At 46.3% G+C, this 20,504-nt stretch overlaps 1 protein-coding gene across 3 annotated transcripts; it reads left to right on the top strand.

Moving 5' to 3' along the window:
- Nucleotides 1–3,289: 3,289 nt before the first annotated feature.
- Nucleotides 3,290–20,318, top strand: LOC117962954 (uncharacterized). 3 transcript variants are annotated; one of them, XM_059020209.1, is made up of 9 exons: nucleotides 3,292–3,948; nucleotides 7,731–7,856; nucleotides 8,274–8,530; nucleotides 8,980–9,009; nucleotides 9,537–9,705; nucleotides 9,917–10,067; nucleotides 11,586–11,625; nucleotides 12,778–12,907; nucleotides 18,998–20,318. In XM_059020209.1, the coding sequence occupies exons 2-9, from the start codon at nucleotides 7,785–7,787 to the stop codon at nucleotides 19,004–19,006; spliced, it is 858 nt and encodes a 285-aa protein (XP_058876192.1). In that variant the 5' UTR covers nucleotides 3,292–3,948; nucleotides 7,731–7,784; the 3' UTR covers nucleotides 19,007–20,318. The 3 variants fall into 3 exon arrangements, with proteins under 3 accessions (XP_058876193.1, XP_058876192.1, XP_058876194.1); XM_059020210.1 differs by lacking the exons at nucleotides 12,778–12,907; nucleotides 18,998–20,318 and adding an exon at nucleotides 12,138–12,220 and having other exon boundaries at nucleotides 3,290–3,948; XM_059020211.1 differs by lacking the exons at nucleotides 12,778–12,907; nucleotides 18,998–20,318 and adding an exon at nucleotides 12,138–12,220 and having other exon boundaries at nucleotides 3,294–3,948; nucleotides 9,917–10,010.
- The last annotated feature ends 186 nt before the right edge of the window (nucleotides 20,319–20,504 follow it).

The raw sequence follows: 20,504 nt of genomic DNA, 5'->3' as shown, positions 1-20,504 counted from the left end.
TCCACATAGCTTTTGAGTTGACTCTCACAAATCAGTCATTTTAAAATTTAGGGAAATTGGGATATATGCTAATTATACAATTGCATGAGCTATTTATAATTCGTATAACTAGCTAGAATTTAACTTAGGGTTAGTAAACATTTATTTACATATATTAAAATAAGTTAAAATATTATATTGTCACCAAAACAATGGTTGGGGATTATATGTTCAATGTTTTATACAATTCTAATTATTATAAAATATATCTAATTTAAATATATGTACCTTTCCAGTTAAGTAGCACAAATCTGTACCTATTGAATTATGGGTAATATGGAAATATACGGGATATGGACTAACCCATTGAATTAGTCTGCCGTAAACACCACAATTAACCACCAGGGGGAGATGTTCTGAAACTACATGCAATCTTGTATTCCGCCAATTGTAAACAATTGTATTTTTGTCTCAATAATAACTAAATGTATTTATCTTGTGTAGCTGCTCCAGCACTCTCGCTGTGTTAAGAAACATATGAAACATAAGAAAGTTTACAAACGAGAGGAGGCTCCATTCAGCCCATCTTGCTCGTTTGGTTGTTAGTAGCTTATTGATCCCAGAATCTCATCAAGCAGCTTCTTGAAGGATCCCAGGGTGTCAGCTTCAACAACATTACTGGGAAGCTGGTTCCAGACCCTCACAATTCTCTGTGTAAAAAAGTGCCTCCTATTTTCTGTTCTGAATGCCCCTTTATCTAATCTCCATTTGTGACCCCTGGTCCTTGTTTCTTTTTTCAGGTCAAAGAAGTCCCCTGGGTCGACACTGACTATACCTTTTAGGATTCTGAATGTTTGAATCAGATCGCCGCGTAGTCTTCTTTGTTCAAGACTGAATAGATTCAATTCTTTTCGTCCGTCGTGCCCCCCATCGGGTTTTCCCATTTTATACAGGGGAAGTTGAAATCCTGCATTAGTATCGCTTCTCCTTTTCTACACGCATTTCGAATGTCATTGTACAACAGATTATTTTGCTCAGCGTCTGAGTTTGGCGGTCTATAGCATGCTCCTATTATTATGCCCTTTGAATTTGTGTCCATTATTCTGACCCATATTGATTCTGCATTGTTTTCTTTGTCCTGATTTAACACCTGGGCTTGAAGACTATTCTGCCTCTTCTGTCCTGCCTGTCTTTCCTATATAGTGTGTACCCACTAATATTATATTCGTCTCCATCACTCTCAGACAACCAAGTTTCTGTAACACCTATCACATCGTACTTACTTGTTAGTGCGGTAGCTTCAAGTTCTAACATTTTGTTTCTGAGACTTCTAGCATTAAGATAGATACATTTAATAGTTGTCTTACCTGAGTTGTTGCCCTTGTTTTGATGTGGTCTCCCTTCTGTTTTTTTGTTTTCTTCCTCCTTCCTTTCTAGTTTAAATGCTTCTGGACCGCCTGAAGGATCCTTTCTCCAAGTAGATTAGTTCCCTTTCTGTTTAAGTGCAGTCTGTCCCACCTGTATAGATAGTCCTTGTTGTAGAAAGTGCTCCAATGTTCAAGAAAGGTGAAGCCTTCCTGTGTGCACCACGATTTCAGCCATGCATTTTGATTTTGTATTTCCAGCTGTCCAGATGGTCCTTTGCAAGGCGCCGGCAGTATCCCAGAAAATACCACAGTTTTGGTCTTGCCTTTTAATTTCTTTCCTAGCTCTCTGAATTTGTTTTGCAGGGATCTTGGCCTGTCTCTTCCAATGTTGTTTGTACCGATGTGGATGACTACTACCGGGTCATCTCCTGTTCGTTCTAGGAGCCTGTCCACATTCTCAGTGATGTGCTTGACTGAGGCTCCTGGAAGGCAGCACACTGTTGTAGTAAGGGGGTCCAAACTGCGAACTGAACTTGCTGTGTTTCTCAATATGGAGTCCCCAACAATCATGACTTCCCTTCTTTTTGCTGCCTGGCCAGCACTGTTTATAGGGTCCTGGGTGTTGTTTCTTTCATTCTCTTGATGTTGGTTTTGATCATCTAAATGTTGAAGTGGCTGAAATGTGTTGGATGTCTGGATTTCTGGTGGTTGCGTTTGACGAAGTTTCTTTTTTTTCCCTGCTTCTGCCTATCTGAACCCAGCTGTTTCGACTCTCTTCCATCTCCCAGGTGTCTTTCAGTCTGCTAGGGGTGCAGACTTCCATGAATTGTGGGTGTGTCAGCTCCTCAAGCTCCTGTTGCTGTCTCATTTCCTCCAGCTCCTTTTCTAGCAGGCTTAATCGCTGAAGCAAGTCCTGGATGGTGCGGCACTTTACACAAACTTGGTTGAGCTCTGTTGGGTTTTCTCGGATTTCCCACATCATGCAGTTGTAACAGATTACTGGCTTGAAGACCTTTTTTTTAGTTTAGTGTAGCTTCTGCAGCTGTCAACCTATTATTATTATTATTTATTTCTTAGCAGACGCCCTTATCCAGGGCGACTTACAATCGTAAGCAAAAACATTTTAAGCGTTACAATACAATACAATTACAATACAAGTAATACAATAAGAGCAAGAAATACAATAACTTTTGTTCAACCTGCTTTCAAACTGCTTCTAACTGCGTTGTACTTGTCCACTCGTACTTCTCCCACGGTGTCGTTTCCCCACGCTGTCGCTGGGAAGTCAGCCTGTCTTGTTTGTTTATGTTTACTTTGTGCTGCGTGCTGCGCTCCTCCCCCGGGTCCCAGAACACCGCGGGATTTGAATCAGCTGCTCCGAGTTTCAGCTTGTTATCAGAAAAATCCACGCAGCTGCAAGGCTTTAAGTTGCAATGTTTTCTGATTAAAGCAACTCCAGATTTAAAGCTGTGATTCCTCCTTTCTGCTTCTAACTGCGTTGTACTTGTCCACTCGTACTTCTCCCACGGTGTCGTTTCCCCACGCTGTCGCTGGGAAGTCAGCCTGTCTTGTTTGTTTATGTTTACTTTGTGCTGCGTGCTGCGCTCCTCCCCCGGGTCCCAGAACACCGCGGGATTTGAATCAGCTGCTCCGAGTTTCAGCTTGTTATCAGAAAAATCCACGCAGCTGCAAGGCTTTAAGTTGCAATGTTTTCTGATTAAAGCAACTCCAGATTTAAAGCTGTGATTCCTCCTTTCTGCTTCTAACTGCGTTGTACTTGTCCACTCGTACTTCTCCCACGGTGTCGTTTCCCCACGCTGTCGCTGGGAAGTCAGCCTGTCTTGTTTGTTTATGTTTACTTTGTGCTGCGTGCTGCGCTCCTCCCCCGTGTCCCAGAACACCGCGGGATTTGAATCAGCTGCTCCGAGTTTCAGCTTGTTATCAGAAAAATACACGCAGCTGCAAGGCTTTAAGTTGCAATGTTTTCTGATTAAAGCAACTCCAGATTTAAAGCTGTGATTCCTCCTTTCTGCTTCTAACTGCGTTGTACTTGTCCACTCGTACTTCTCCCACGATGTCGCTTCCACACGCTGTTGTTTGTGTTCGTGCTGCGTGCTCCGCTCCTCCCCCGTGTCCCCCGTGTCCGCCCCCCTTTTGTTTCCGGGCAGTGTTGCTTCAGGGCAGGTGATCGGTTCCTTTGAGTCACAGTTCAAACCAGGCTTTGTTCTCACCTGGGTATTTGCGCAGGGCGAGCACGAAAAGAAAAAAGAGAGAAGCGCGTTTAAAACGTTAAGGATGTTAACGCTCTGCGGCAACTTTAACAAAAAAATAACGTTTCAGGTCGCAGGCTGGTGAACTCGCTGCGCGTCCGTGTCGTGTGGTTGGGCTGAATGCAACCAGGAAATACACAGTTAAATAAAGGTTTGAGCGACTTCCCACTCACTTTTATCAAGTCTGTGATTAATTGCAGTAGCCGAGTTTTTGCCACCTCACCCAGGAATTGTGTACAGTTTTCTATTGGAGTACAGTAACAGGTCATTTCTCACGGACTGTACAGCTACGCGGCTGCACGCCAAGGGGAACACAATTATCTTTTATCTACGTAAGTACAATTTTTAACTGTTATATACTATATCATTTCATATTTAAAAGACAGTATGTATACGTGTACATATATAATTATATATACATGTGTATTACAGGATACAGGTGAGGTGGTTTTCTTGTGTATGACTGAATATTAAAAGCGCTGCTGGTGGAAATGAACGAGTTTGATTTGAGAGCAGGCGCAGTGGGAGACGGAAGGGGGCTCTAGTTTAGTGCTCGTCTCATTTCTTTCCCTTTTATTTAAGTGGTAGCACTGGGAGTGGCACCCTGCAGGGTGGCCGTTTCTTATCAGGCTCAGCTGCATTATAATGACGAGGGTAACTATGGCAGCCCTGCTTTGTTTTCTTCCTCGTTGTCCTGTGTCTCTCAGATTGTTTTTGTTGTTCAGCGATTTTAATCTGCTTTTCAACTCTCATGATGCAGATCTGCACTTGTTTTCACCCTAGGGGTCGTGTCAGCTGTGCAGACATCGTGTTTAATACAGTGGAGTGCAGACATCGTGTTTAATACAGTGGAGTGCAGACATCGTGTTTAATATAGTGGAGTGCAGACATCGTGTTTAATACAGTGGAGTGCAGACATCGTGTTTAATACAGTGGAGTGCAGACATCGTGTTTAATATAGTGGAGTGCAGACATCGTGTTTAATATAGTGGAGTGCAGACATCGTGTTTAATACAGTGGAGTGCAGACATCGTGTTTAATACAGTGGAGTGCAGACATCGTGTTTAATATAGTGGAGTGCAGACATCGTGTTTAATACAGTGGAGTGCAGACATCGTGTTTAATATAGTGGAGTGCAGACATCGTGTTTAATATAGTGGAGTGCAGACATCGTGTTTAATATAGTGGAGTGCAGACATCGTGTTTAATATAGTGGAGTGCAGACATCGTGTTTAATACAGTGGAGTGCAGACATCGTGTTTAATATAGTGGAGTGCAGACATCGTGTTTAATACAGTGGAGTGCAGACATCGTGTTTAATACAGTGGAGTGCAGACATCGTGTTTAATACAGTGGAGTGCAGACATCGTGTTTAATACAGTGGAGTGCAGACATCGTGTTTAATACAGTGGAGTGCAGACATCGTGTTTAATATAGTGGAGTGCAGACATCGTGTTTAATATAGTGGAGTGCAGACATCGTGTTTAATACAGTGGAGTGCAGACATCGTGTTTAATATAGTGGAGTGCAGACATCGTGTTTAATACAGTGGAGTGCAGACATCGTGTTTAATACAGTGGAGTGCAGACATCGTGTTTAATATAGTGGAGTGCAGACATCGTGTTTAATACAGTGGAGTGCAGACATCGTGTTTAATACAGTGGAGTGCAGACATCGTGTTTAATATAGTGGAGTGCAGACATCGTGTTTAATATAGTGGAGTGCAGACATCGTGTTTAATATAGTGGAGTGCAGACATCGTGTTTAATACAGTGGAGTGCAGACATCGTGTTTAATTCAGTGGAGTGCAGACATCATGTTTAATACAGTGGAGTGCAGTACGAGTTTTCTATCATTTCTAACTACACATTTGGCACTATATTGCAGTGGAAATGCACGCTGCTTCTGTACCGGTATTTTCGAAGCTGCAATCTCTTTAGTAAAATGTCATTTTAACGGCACTGATGTTCCTAAAGGGAGAGCAGTACTAACGTGTGAGTGTGTGTGGACAGGGTGGCGTTGCTAAAAGTAACAGTTCTTAGAAAAGTCAGTCTTCTCTCACTACACAGAAGTGCCTCTACAAACACTGCCTTTTATCCCATACAAAGAAGCCGTGATGATACAACAATGCCAAATATTCAGGTGGGAGAACAGCAATGTGCCAGCTACAGCACTTCAGCAAAACACTGACTTAGTTACTGTGGGTTGAGTTTTTGCACATTCTTGAAAAAAATAAAATGTCTAAGTGGGTCTCTACATCGCACTGATCTTATTTGTTCCCACGTGTATCGAATCCCATCTTTAAGTAATACGACCCTTCAGTGTTATGAGATGAATAGAAGAAGATGTGTGTTTGTTTATAGTGTTTATGAGGACTATGTATCGACTCCTATATAGGGTAGAGTTCCTATTGTAAACAATGATGAAAGTAACTGGGGTTAAAAGATAGACACCCACAGACACACACACGCACAGACACGCACAGACACACAGGCACACGCACACAGAGACACACATGCACAGACACACACACACACATGCACACGCACAGACAGGCACACACAGGCACATGCACGCACACACACAGACAGGCACACACAGGCACATGCATGCACACGCACACAGGGGCTGTTTCAGTGCAGTGGTCCTGCTGTCTGTGTGAATGACAGACCTGTTTGTTTCAGTGCAGTGGTCCTGCTGTCTGTGTGAATGACAGACCTGTTTGTTTCAGTGCAGTGATCCTGCTGTCTGTGTGAATGACAGACCTGTTTGTTTATACAAGGTGTTTGTCTCTTTATAGCCGGTCTTTCTGCTCAGTCATCACAAGCCTGCCTGAAACTAAAACACTGAAACTTCTTCCTTTCAGGGTCCACTGAATAGATAAGCTGCCTTAAAATCGGAGCTCTCCTCCTTCCCTCCCTGCCCTCATACACCCACCACCACAAAATCACAAGACAAAAAGACATCTGCATCAAGGAGCAAGAAAAACAAATGTATAAAATGAAATGAGGGTGTTTTTAATAGTCAGTTAGAATGTGATAGTCAGCACGACTGCATTGCAAAGCAAACACTGTGAACAGTGCAAGGAAAAGACACGACACATCGAGATGGGCGCGCTGTGGAGTTTAATAGCTCTGGGTGATGATGCAATGGGTTCTACAGACACTGTGGAGTGTTTAATAGCTCTGGGTGATGTTGCAATGGGTTCTACAGACACTGTGGAGTGTTTAATAGCTCTGGGTGATGTTGCAATGGGTTCTACAGACACTGTGGAGTGTTTAATAGCTCTGGGTGATGTTGCAATGGGTTCTACAGACACTGTGGAGTGTTTAATAGCTCTGGGTGATGTTGCAGTGGGTTCTACTGACACTGTGGAGTGTTTAATAGCTCTGGGTGATGTTGCAGTGGGTTCTACAGACACTGTGGAGTGTTTAATAGCTCTGGGTGATGTTGCAATGGGTTCTACAGACACTGTGGAGTGTTTAATAGCTCTGGGTGATGTTGCAATGGGTTCTACAGACACTGTGGAGTGTTTAATAGCTCTGGGTGATGTTGCAATGGGTTCTACAGACACTGTGGAGTGTTTAATAGCTCTGGGTGATGTTGCAATGGGTTCTACAGACACTGTGGAGTGTTTAATAGCTCTGGGTGATGTTGTAGTGGGTTCTACAGACACTGTGGAGTGTTTAATAGCTCTGGGTGATGTTGCAATGGGTTCTACAGATGGACAAGTGGAAGTAGTTTCTTCTAGTTTTTACTTGCTTGCTTCTAAACCCCTGAGGCTGTCCGCTAGACTCGAGGAGAAGGCTGAGCTCAGATAACATCTTTCTCTGTCTCTCTTCCTCTCAAATGATTTTATTGAAGCAGTTAAAGGATGTTAAGGGCTGTGTTGTGCAGTTCAGTCAGCATTCCTCCAGGGTGTGAGTGTCCTGCTGCACTCTGCACTGCAGTTAAGGGCTGCAGCTATTCTTGCAAATGCACACATTCCTTTAAAATTGGGTTTGATTCATGTTTTACAAAGATTAAAAGTAAACTTGTAATTAATCATTTTCAGTGGTTATGAAAGCAAGCTGTGATGTGTGCCTGACTGGTGTTGCTTCTGCCTATTCTGCAGTGCACAGGGGATGATGACCTGCTGTGACCAACAGAGGGCGCTCCTGTAACAGCAATGAGAGTGAACTCCTCGATGAGCCCCGGCCTGGGCAATGCAGCTGAGAACACCACCGCTCCGAGGGACAAGGTACAGTCTGTGCAAATTTACCACAGCAACTTTTATAAGGGAGGAGACATTGTCCGGGAATGTTCCACTTCCCCTTATTAAGGTACAAATGTCTATTCTTCACTTCAGTTAAGAGAGGAGTGTGTAACGGGGCGGTGCTGCTGGGGTGCTGTGCTATTGAGGGTTTCATAGTTTTGCACAAGATAAGATTTTTGACAAGCCCATAGCGGTAATCTCTTACATTTCATATTGTTTAGTTTGCCCCAGTTTTGCGTTGACATTGTTAAATGGTTGGATTAAAGAGTATAGTCTGTGCTTTATAGTAGATGTTCTTCAGTAACTCTGATATGAGAAATGGGTGCTAATCTTCAGAGTGGAGCTGTGCTGGGGGAGCAGTGCCAGTGTCTGTGGAGCTCATTGTGTTTCTGTCTCCCGCAGGTGACCCCCCCTGGCCCCCCCTCCCCTCCCCCTGCTGGGCTGGACCAGTTACCCCAAGGGGGGACCGGGGGCTGGCCTCGTACAGTCAGGGGGCGCTGTTGCTCCCTCTCCTCTGCAGACCCCTGTGGGGTGGGGGGGGCCCCCCTCAGACACCTGTCCCAGCTCAGAGTGAATGTGGGGCCCCTCGATGCTTTCCGCAGGCACAGCTGGGAGCCGGGCAAAGAGGAGCAGTACTGCCCCTACTACGAGCACCACAGGTGAGGCCAGGAGCAGTCTGCTACATTAGGACCAGTTTATACAGGGGTTACCAACAGTCCAGAAACCTTCCAGTCAAGCTCAAAGAATGAAAGGCAAACCTAGACTGGCTCTGCAATGGTGTCTTATTATTACTGAACTGGAGGGAGAGGAGTACCAAAGGGGAAACTGTGACAACTCTGTGACGTTTAGTTTCGTTTCAAAAAACCCCTCTCAGCATGTGATTCTAACCACACCTTCTGCATTCCTGTGAACTGCAAACTAGTTAAAAAAAACTGTCCCCGCTCCGTGTGAAACCCAGATATTAATGAGAAATCATTTGGCTGTTGGCGTTGTGTTTGTCATCTTTGCTCTGTTATCCCTGAGCCCGTCTCAGCCGGGGGTCTCTATTTAGAGATATTCAACTCTTCACAAATTCTCTCTTTTTTCCTGACTCGATCACATCGACCAGCCTCTCTGCAATGTGGGATCCACATTTCAGGTGAGTTGGAGTGCATTACCCTGGCCTTATCCCACCAACCTGTTGTGTATTGTGAAGCAGTGTGCTGCACTGTTTTAAAATCGAAGTTTCTCTCTCCTTCCCTCCCTCTCCCTCCCTCCCTCTTTCTCTCTCTCCTCCCCCTCCCTCCTTCTCCATTTTGTAAACGTAGTAAAATGTATTGATGTCTACAATGGTAAATGTTTGTAAAGAATTTAACTGGCTACCCTTTCATAATTTAAGACTCCGGTTGAGTAGCAGTTTGAGATATTGCGTGTTTTCCTGTGAGCCTCAATATTAAGTTATCTGTTTAAAAAGTGATATGTCTAATCACTGAGAGCTGCAGTATTACTGTATTAATCTGGTGTTCTGTATTGTTGTTGTACAGCATTGGGATGTGTCTGTCTGTGTCTCTGTGCAGAGTGGAGGAGCTGTGCGGAAGCAGTATTATAGTGTATTATAGTGTATTATAGTGTATTGTATTGTACTGCACTGCACTGCACTGCACTGTGATGTCTCTGGGTCTCTAGTGTTAGTCTGGAGAGGCTCGATCCTGAAGGGATAGACAGAGTGATGGGTGGCCCAGTCCCCAGGGGAGCAGGTCGCGACCCCCGCAGGAATCCCATAATCCACAGCAGCGAGATGCTGGACTCTCTGACATCACTGACGGAGGAGAGTGAGGACTTCCTGTTCCTGCAGGTAACGCTGCTCAGAGTGGGGTTGTTGTTAACTGAAGTGAAGAATAACCAGTTGTACCTAAATAAGGGGAAGTAGATCATTCCAGGACAATGTCTCCTCCCTTATAAAAGTTGCTGTGGTAAATTTGTACAGTCATTTTTCACGATATGTCTTCCCATTGCTTTTCCAATCACTAACATCGCCCCCTGGTGCCTCCTGGTTTGTGTTGCAGGACCATGCTGATCGCCTGCAGGCTTACAGCTGCTCCGCCCCCTCCCTCTGTGTGACCATGTCCGACATGGAGCGGCCGGACCAGGACCCCGACGGTGAGAGAGAGGGCAGGGGCAGAGAAACACAGAAAGCGCTGGGCTGCCGTGTGGAAGGTGCTGGGGTTTGAGAAAATGAGCAAGTGTTCATTAAAAAAAGACATCATTTTAATCGGCTCCCATTCTGCTTCATTTGGCTGCGCTGCAGCTCTTTGTAGTTTTCTTTCAGCAGAGTTTAATCTTGTAAGTAGTAAGAATAGCACCGGATTCAGCCCAGTTGTTTGAGTCTGTAGATTAGTGCTAACAGAGAACAGGAAAGCATGTGGTGTATCGCTGGCTGCAGCTGCAGCTCCACCTTTCATGGTTAGAAGGTGGGGCTGTTTTTTAACTGCAGAGTAAATCTGAAAGAAAATTAAAGCACATCTTGCTGTGCGGTGCTGTGCTGTGTGGTGCGGTGCTGTGCTGTGCTGTGCTGTGCGGTGCAGTGCTGTGCTGTGCGGTGCAGTGCTGTGCTGTGCAGTGCTGTGCTGTGCTGTGCAGTGCTGTGCTGTGCTGTGCGGTGCTGTGTGGTGCGGTGCTGTGCTGTGCGGTGCTGTGTGGTGCGGTGCTGTGCTGTGCTGTGTGGTGCGGTGCTGTGCGGTGCGGTGCGGTGCTGTGCGGTGCTGTGCTGTGCTGTGCTGTGCTGTGCTGTGCTGTGTGGTGCTGTGCTGTGCTGTGCGGTGTGGTGCTGTGCTGTGCAGTGCTGTGCTGTGTGGTGCGGTGCTGTCCTGTGCTGTGCTGTGCTGTGCGGTGCTGTGCTGTGCTGTGCTGTGCAATGTGACAGACTGCGAGCAGTATGTACTGGTTTGTATTTTTATTGCAGCAGTAATGTTACTACCTGCTGGCTTGTGGATCAGGCTGTCACTGGAGCACGAGTGTATTTTCTGGGGCAGCTGCATCAGATTGGGTAGCATTCTGGTGAGCTTCTGTCAAACTTGAACACAAGCCAGGTTATATCAGTGGGTTTGTATAGCACAGTGGGTTTGTATAGCACAGTGGGTTTGTGTAGCACAGTGGGTTTGTGTAGTGTAGTGGGTTTGTGTAGTGTAGTGGGTTTGTATAGCACAGTGGGTTTGTGTAGTGTAGTGGGTTTGTATAGCACAGTGGGTTTGTGTAGTGTAGTGGGTTTGTATAGCACAGTGGGTTTGTGTAGTGTAGTGGGTTTGTATAGCACAGTGGGTTTGTGTAGTGTAGTGGGTTTGTATACTCTGGTTTGACTGTCATTGTCGAGGGTGGAGTGTGAGGAGAGGAAGCACAGCAATGCACTTCCTTGGTTTGTTCTTGCTCTGTATAATACAGTTAACCACAGCCAGTTTACACAAGAGGGGGTTCTCTCAGCAGGACGGTGAGACGTTTGTTTTATTTTTAAAGATGTATGCTCCATATGCTGTCGTTTACTTTACATATTTGCAAGGTTTTTTATCATAACAAAATATAGAATATGTAATTGTAGTGTAATACAGAACCATGGTCCTTGCAGTGTGTCTGTCTGTCTGTCTGTCTGTCTGTCTGTCTGTCATTCTGCATTGCCATTGCTGATCCTATGATAGTGCTTGGAGGTGACGGGTTCTCATCTCTCTCTTCTCTCCCTCACAGAAATCTCGCTCTATTCTGAAGGAGGAGGTTCCACACTCAGGTAAGGAACGGATCATTGTCTGATAAAAAAAAAAAAAGAAAATGACGCTGAGCTGAAATGATCTATTATAATTATTATTATTATTATTATTTATTTCTTAGCAGACGCCCTTATCCAGGGCGACTTACAATTGTTACAAGATATCACATTATACATTATTTCACATTATACAGATTTCACATTATACATTATTTCACATTATACAGATATCACATTATACATTATTTCACATTATACAGATATCACATTATTTTACATACAATTACCCATTTATACAGTTGGGTTTTTACTGGGTTGGGTTTTTACTTTTTTAATAAGAGACATCCTACCCGCAATGTATTAACTTATTAAACTTGGTAAATATTATTTGACAAACACTTTGACTAGAAGTCTTTCTCTGGATATCTCTCTTCTTTACTTCCCCCTCTCTCTCTCCTCTCTCACACCCCATCCCTCTCTCCATCTCTCCTCTCTCACACCCCATCCCTCTCTCCCTCTCTGTGTCAATGCAGAGAGTGACACAGGCATTGTGTTCGATCTCTCTCCTCTCGCCCCCTCTTTATCTCCTCTCACACTCCTCTCTCACTCACCCCCTCCTCTCTCCTCTCTCTCAGTGTCAATGCAGAGAGTGACACAGGCACTGTGCTGGACCTCTCTCTCTCTCTCCTCCCTCTCTTCTCACCCCCATCTCTCTCACTCCTTTCTCTCTCTCCTCTCTCACTCACCCCCTCCTCTCTCCTCTCTCTCAGTGTCAATGCGGAGAGTGACACAGGCAATGTGCTGGACCTCTCTCTCTCTCCTCCCTCTCTTCTCACCCCCATCTCTCTCTCTCCTCTCACACTCCTCTCGCACTCACCCCTTCCTCTCTCCTCTCTCTCAGTGTCAATGCAGAGAGTGACACAGGCAGTGTGCTGGATCTCTCTCTCTCCTCCCTCTCTTCTCACCCCCTCTCTCTCCTCTCTCACTCCTTTCTCTCTCTCCTCTCTCACTCACCCCCTCCTCTCTCCTCTCTCTGTGTCAATGCAGAGAGTGACACAGGCAGTGTGCTGGATCTCTCTCTCTCCTCCCTCTCTTCTCACCCCCTCTCTCTCCTCTCTCACTCCTTTCTCTCTCTCCTCTCTCACTCACCCCCTCCTCTCTCCTCTCTCTCAGTGTCAATGCAGAGAGTGACACAGGCAGTGTGCTGGATCTCTCTCTGGATTGTGCTGCCGGTGACTCTAAGGCCGGGAGACCTCTCAATCGAACCCTGAGCTTCTTCAAGAAGATGGCTGGCAAGTCCAAGGTAGGACTTGAAAGCAGCTGAACACATTGGAGCCTGTGCTTTTCATGAGAGGAAATGTGTTCTGAATGTTATACTTGAGATCCAGACTCTTCACTGCTTCACCTTAATTTAGGTGTAAGCAGGGCAGTGAAAGCAGACACAGCTGATCAGGAGGACAGGGCAGTGAAAGCAGACACAGCTGATCAGGAGGACAGGGCAGTGAAAGCAGACACAGCTGATCAGGAGGACAGGGCAGTGAAAGCAGACACAGCTGATCAGGAGGACAGGGCAGTGAAAGCAGACACAGCTGATCAGGAGGACAGGGCAGTGAAAGCAGACACAGCTGATCAGGAGGACAGGGCAGTGAAAGCAGACACAGCTGATCAGGAGGACAGGGCAGTGAAAGCAGACACAGCTGATCAGGAGGACAGGGCAGTGAAAGCAGACACAGCTGATCAGGAGGACAGGGCAGTGAAAGCAGACACAGCTGATCAACAGTCCAGATTCGGGCTTCAACCACAAACAAATACATGCATAGTCTTTAAACAGGCATTGTTTTCCAGTCACTCTTTGTGTCACTCGTACGGTTGAGATATGATCATTTAACTTGCTTGACAACTAGCTCATTGTGTGGGTGAGTGTGTGTCTGTGTGTGTGTGTGTGTGTCTGTGTGTGTGTGTGGGTGAGTGTGTGTGTGTGTGTCTGTGTGTGTGTGTGTGTGTCTGTGTGTGTGTGTGTGTGGGTGAGTGTGTGTGAGTGTGTGTGTGGGTGCGCTCATATGTTCCTCTGTGATTATCCCTGAAGGGGTTTAGTGGGCTGTGTTGCGTGGGAGAGATTGTAACAAAGACATTATATCCTCAATAAAACCCACAGGTTTCTGTGACTAATGGTGCCTGACTAAAAAGATTATTCCTTTAGTTGGGCAAAGTGCAGCTCAGAAAAACACCCTGCATTAGTAAATGCAGTATAGGAGTGAAAAGCATGTTTGCACAGTGTGACGCACAGGCGGTGCTGAACGTGGTGCAGACCTGGTGCTTATATCTTGGGCAGCAGCATTAGGGTTGGACTTCATTAGGGTGATATTGGGCAGCAGTGTGGAGTAGTGGTTAGGGCTCTGGACTCTTGACCGGAGGGTTGTGGGTTCAATCCCCGGTGGGGGACACTGCTGCTGTACCCTTGAGCAAGGTACTTTACCTAGATTGCTCCAGTAAAAACCCAACTGTATAAATTGGTAATTGTATGTAAAAATAATGTGATATCTTGTAACAATTGTAAGTCGCCCTGGATAAGGACGTCAGCTAAGAAATAAATAATAATAATAATAATAATAATAATATTGTGGACAATTTGTTGTCATGGTTGTTTACTGGACTGATGCTGCTATTCATCTTGTAGCCAGCAGATGGCAGGGTTTCCTTTGTTTTACCTTGCTAGTCAGCGCCCCGCCCTCTCAGCACTGCACTGTTACTGTAGCTAAGTGCTGTACTGTACAAAGAGCTATTCTCACAACAGGCATTGTCATACAGACAGAAAGTGCTCTCGTCTGAACTGGACGAAAAACACATCCCAGCATGAGAATACCAGTAGAGTGCTGCTTTACTGACATTACACATGTGTGTGTGTGTGTGTGTGTGTGTGTGTGTGTGTGTGTGTGTCTGTGTGTCTGTGTGTGTGTGTGTGTGTGTGTGTGTGTGTGTGTGTGTGTGTGTGTGTGTGTGTGTGTGTGTGTCGTTCTTTTAACACCCCTGTAGTTAATGGCAGTGCAGCAGTGCTCAGCTCTGCACAATGGGGCTGTCGTTCTTTTAACACCCCTGTAGTTAATGGCAGTGCAGCAGTGCTCAGCTCTGCACAATGGGGCTGTCGTTCTTTTAACACCCCTGTAGTTAATGGCAGTGCAGCAGTGCTCAGCTCTGCACAATGGGGCTGTCGTTCTTTTAACACCCCTGTAGTTAATGGCAGTGCAGCAGTGCTCGGCTCTGCACAATGGGGCTGTCGTTCTTTTAACACCCCTGTAGTTAATGGCAGTGCAGCAGTGCTCAGCTCTGCACAATGGGGCTGTCGTTCTTTTAACACCCCTGTAGTTAATGGCAGTGCAGCAGTGCTCAGCTCTGCACAATGGGGCTGTCGTTCTTTTAACACCCCTGTAGTTAATGGCAGTGCAGCAGTGCTCAGCTCTGCACAATGGGGCTGTCGTTCTTTTAACACCCCTGTAGTTAATGGCAGTGCAGCAGTGCTCAGCTCTGCACAATGGGGCTGTCGTTCTTTTAACACCCCTGTAGTTAATGGCAGTGCAGCAGTGCTCAGCTCTGCACAATGGGGCTGTCGTTCTTTTAACACCCCTGTAGTTAATGGCAGTGCAGCAGTGCTCAGCTCTGCACAATGGGGCTGTCGTTCTTTTAACACCCCTGTAGTTAATGGCAGTGCAGCAGTGCTCGGCTCTGCACAATAAGGCTGTCGTTCTTGGGAGTCGTGTTTGAAAGCGGACTCACGAGGGAGTTGGCTCCTCGATGACTGTCTTGCTCTATCTCCAGCTGGCAGGCCCTCGGGGGTCAAAGGGCAAAGGAAGTGGGAGTGGCTTCCTCTCAACACTGCAGCTAAACCACATGTGGTTTCTTAGTTGATTGCCATCACCCTCACTCCCCTCACAGCACAGGGATGTGAAGCTGGCACCACCACCTGCCATGTATAGCACACGCTTTCTGGTGAGAATGGATATTGCACCCTCATTTGAACTGGTTTGTTTATTATGAAGTTAGTACCCCTGACAAGTCGGTTTCAGTCACAATGGGAAAGACAGGTTGATAATAAGCGTTCAGTTGGCAGCTGCTTCCATACCCAGAAAGGCTCAGATTGCCACACCGATTATATATAAAAGATGACCTCTGTGTCACTTCTCAAGTTCCAGGGATTTTATTTTATCATTAATAGCATTACACAGGCTGAGAAGCGACCTAACACTTACATCATTGCTGTTCTCTTAGCGGAAAGGCTGCCGTCTATTTCAGACTCCCGGCTAATTACATTGCAGCGGGGGGGGGGGGGGTTGAGGAGGAAATGGTGACAGGAAGAGAACTGCAGTGAGAGCCGTGTCTGCTGTGATGTCAGCGCTGTGATGAGCTTCATCAGGACTGCTGTGATGTGAGCGCTGTGATGAGCTTCATCAGGACTGCTGTGATGTGAGCGCTGTGATGAGCTTCATCAGGACTGCTGTGATGTGAGCGCTGTGATGAGCTTCATCAGGACTGCTGCGATGTGAGCGCTGTGATGAGCTTCATCAGGACTGCTGTGATGTGAGCGCTGTGATGAGCTTCATCAGGACTGCTGTCATGTGAGCGCTGTGATGAGCTTCATCAGGACTGCTGTCATGTGAGCGCTGTGATGAGCTTCATCAGGACTGCTGTGATGTGAGCGCTGTGATGAGCTTCATCAGGACTGCTGTGATGTGAGCGCTGTGATGAGCTTCATCAGGACTGCTGTGATGTCAGCGCTGTGATGAGCTTCATCAGGACTGCTGTGATGTGAGCGCTGTGATGAGCTTCATCAGGACTGCTGTGATGTGAGCGCTGTGATGAGCTTCATCAGGACTGCTGTGATGTGAGCGCTGTGATGAGCTTCATCAGGACTGCTGTGATGTGAGCGCTGTGATGAGCTTCATCAGGACTGCTGTGATGTGAGCGCTGTGATGAGCTTCATCAGGACTGCTGTGATGTGAGCGCTGTGATGAGCTTCATCAGGACTGCTGTGATGTGAGCGCTGTGATGAGCTTCATCAGGACTGCTGTGATGTCAGCGCTGTGATGAGCTTCATCAGGACTGCTGTGATGTGAGCGCTGTGATGAGCTTCATCAGGACTGCTGTGATGTGAGCGCTGTGATGAGCTTCATCAGGACTGCTGTGATGTGAGCGCTGTGATGAGCTTCATCAGGACTGCTGTGATGTGAGCGCTGTGATGTGAGCCAGTCTCCCAGCTCTGTGCTGGCTGATGCCTATTAATAGCTGCATGGAGCTGAGTGAGCCGGCCTCTTCCTCCACATTCCTCACATCACACACTCGAGAGAGAAACATCTGGGGAACATGTGTGTGACATGGCTCAGCGCTACTGGACAGAGACAGAGACAGAGACAGACATGTGCACACAGAGACACGCACACAAACACGCACACACACACAGACACTCACACACACACCCACAGACACACTCACACGCATGCCAGCGCAGTTACAGAGAAGCCAGTGAGTGTTGCATCATCTTACCAGTCTTATTGTAATGATGCCTGGACTATTAAAAGATTCTCATCTAGCACCAAACCCTTAAAAAAAACTTGTATAGAAATGTAGAGATAATTAAAGGCATGAATGGGCAGTCTTCCAGCACTGTGGAAAATGATTTATAGAAATCTTTAGCAATGGTTGTGATCTACAGATCCAGCGGCTCTCATTTAAACGCAGTGACAGACTGACCGGACGACCTGCTCTGTTTTTCCAATCACGCTGCGTTGCCAAGCAGAGCTCGAGCTCAGGAAAGCAAATCTCTGAGATTAAACCTTTATCTGCCCTTATCAACAGCCCTTACTTGCACTGGCATGCAGTTCTGTCCTCACAAGTTTGTTTTTTGTCATGCTTTCCTGAACTCGAGACTTCAAAAAAGCAAGCAGTACACACACGGACACACACAGAAACAGACAGACACACGGACACACACAGAAACAGACAGACACAGACACACACACACACACGGACACACACAGAAACAGACAGACACAGACACACACACACACACACACACACACACACACACACGGACACACACGGACACACACGGACACACACGGACACACACAGAAACAGACAGACACAGACACACGGACACACACACACACACACACACACACACACAGCAGACATAATCTACACAAGAAGAAATGAAACAGCAACAGCCACCTGGGCTTGGATGTTGTGGTTTGTGTGTGTGGATTCCAGGGAGCCCTGCACACTGATTGAGCTCACCGGCTCTCATTCACACAGCAAAGAATAATAAATACCCGTGAAAGAATAATAAATACCCATGAAAGAATAATAAATACCGGCTTGTTGTGGAACTTCCCAGGAAAAGGGAAGCGGCTCCGAGTCACATGACAGGAAGAGGCTGTGATGGCAGTGTGATGCTTCTATTGAGTGTGTTATTGTTTGATATTAAATAAATGGTTCCTCCCTTATATCTGCAAGGGAAGTAATGTTAAAACTTTACAATGCATTAGTAAGACCTCACCTAGAATATTGTGTTCAGTTCTGGTCACCTCGTTACAAAAAGGATATTGCTGCTCTAGAAAGAGTGCAAAGAAGAGTGACCAGAATTATCCCGGGTTTAAAAGGCATGTCGTATGCAGACAGGCTCAAAGAAATGAATCTGTTCAGTCTTGAACAAAGAAGACTTCACTGAGGTGAGGGAAGGCTGAAGTTCAGTCACAAAGCACCTCAAGCAGCATAACCTCTGAGCTCTATGAAGAGGAGCTCTGTGCTGGAAGTCACATGATTGCAGGAAATTAAGCTTTGAAAGCAGTTTTAAAAACCAGGTGGTTTGTTTGTTGGATCGGAGCGTGTGGTCGTCGTGGCTTTCTTGGTTTCACTCGGGGGATTTTTGCTTTTGTAATTTAGCGACTCGTTTTGCGTTGGATATTATTATTAGAAATTTCTCTGTGTAACAAAATGACTGTACTGCAATTTATAAATAATGACATCATTATTAGCCAATCAGAGTGTTGCGTTGGTTCAGAATTGGGAGGGATTATGATTCTGTACAGTGGTGTGGTGCACATTTCTCTGCCAGCCTACACACCACATATTAACTTGCATACTTAACTGAGGGGAGTTCTGAAACCCAGGACTGTGTGCAGGACTTGTTTCAAGTTTCAAACCCTGATCTACGCTCTCATTGGATACTCAGTCTCTCCCCCTCCTCCTCCTCCTCCCCCTCCCGCTCCCCCTCCTCCTGTTAAATCCTGTCTCTCTTTGTTCATGTACAATGGTGTTTTAATAGCCAGGCAAGTGCTCCTCTGACTAAAACCATTTGCATACAATACAATGAGAATCACTCTGCGTCTTTCTCTTACAGACACAGTGACATGTGCAGGGTGACTCATACAATCAGGGGAGCTGGTTGCATTGGCTCTGGCGCCAGGTTATGGAGGCAAAATCGTCTGGGGCTGAGTCCCCTCGCAGTGCTACAGCACCCTCTACTGGCCAGGCGTCTGGGGAGCTCAAAGCAGACACCTGCAGGGCTGGCCTTTGTCCTCCAGAGGCCGGCAGCTCTCCGATATCTACTCTTGAATCCGGGATACACTCCTCTGCACTGGGCAGAGCAGGAGGGAACCAAATAATACATCCAGGCAATGATTAACCAAGAGGGGCAATTGCAGAGCTGCTGTACTCGTGACCCTCAGAGTTAGAGCTTCGGCTTTACTGCCAGTGACCTGGTATTGCATGAGAGGAGAGCCAGTTCACTCACAACAGCAATGAAATTGCACCTTATCTTGGCATCTCAAGGTTCTTCCAGGTGACTAAGATTCATATTGCTGGAGCAAAATGCTGATTCAAGTTACTGATTATATCCTAGAATGTGTCAACAAATGGGTTTGATTTTTGTTATTTCTTGCAATGTTTGATTTCTTTGTTGTTGTTTTTTTTGCAAACTTGCAAGTGGAGAAAATCAGCTAATGGAATCTGGCAGTGCGTCATGAAGTCTTTCCTATGAATTAAAATACCTTACCATGTCTGGGAAAGCAGTGTGTGTGTGTGTGTGTGTGTGAGAGAGAGAGTAAGCAAGCTAAGCTCTCAGCTGGCAGAAGTTGAATCCCTAAATCCCTGAATCCGCTGTGTGTCTGATTCTCCTCACCCAGACGCTCTGACAGATTGGGAGCCGCTTAGCTAATTAAACTAATTGCAGTTTAGCCTCCAGCAGACCCCGCAGCCTGGCCTGTGATCCCAGTGAGAGTGGGGCTGGGTCAGTGCTTGGACTGGAGAACACAGGGTGGGAATGGTGTTGGGGGATCTTCAGCACTGCACTGGCAGTGCTGTTCAAGAGCTCAAGAGGAGCTACAATGGGATATGAGGCTGCCATTACTGCAGCATGCTAACTATACTCTTGCCAAATGATCTTTAGTGGCAATGCAGACACAGCCAGTGGCACTACAATGGCAATGCAATAATGGTTCTGTGTTACACTGAGGGGCAATGGCAGAACAAGTATAGGGCAGCTACAATGGGGTGAGGCTGGTAGAATGGGACCCCAGTGTGCTCACTATACCCTTCCTGAATGATCTTCAATAGCACTACAATGGGGTGAGGCTGGTAGAGTGGGACCCCAGAGTGCTCACTATACCCTTCCTGAATGATCTTCAATAGCACTACAATGGGGTGAGGCTGGTAGAATGGGACCCCAGTGTGCTCACTATACCCTTCCTGAATGATCTTCAATAGCACTACAATGGGGTGAGGCTGGTAGAATGGGACCCCAGTGTGCTCACTATATCCTTCCTGAATGATCTTCAATGGCAATGCAGACAGACAGACAGTGGCACTGGGTTCTGTGATGGTGCCAGATAAACCCACTGGGGTCGGGT

This window comes from Acipenser ruthenus, unplaced genomic scaffold, assembly GCF_902713425.1.
Source record: "Acipenser ruthenus unplaced genomic scaffold, fAciRut3.2 maternal haplotype, whole genome shotgun sequence".
Lineage (NCBI taxonomy): Eukaryota > Metazoa > Chordata > Actinopteri > Acipenseriformes > Acipenseridae > Acipenser > Acipenser ruthenus.
The sequence above is the reverse complement of the archived record's forward strand: the minus strand, read 5'-3'. Positions and strand labels throughout refer to the sequence as shown.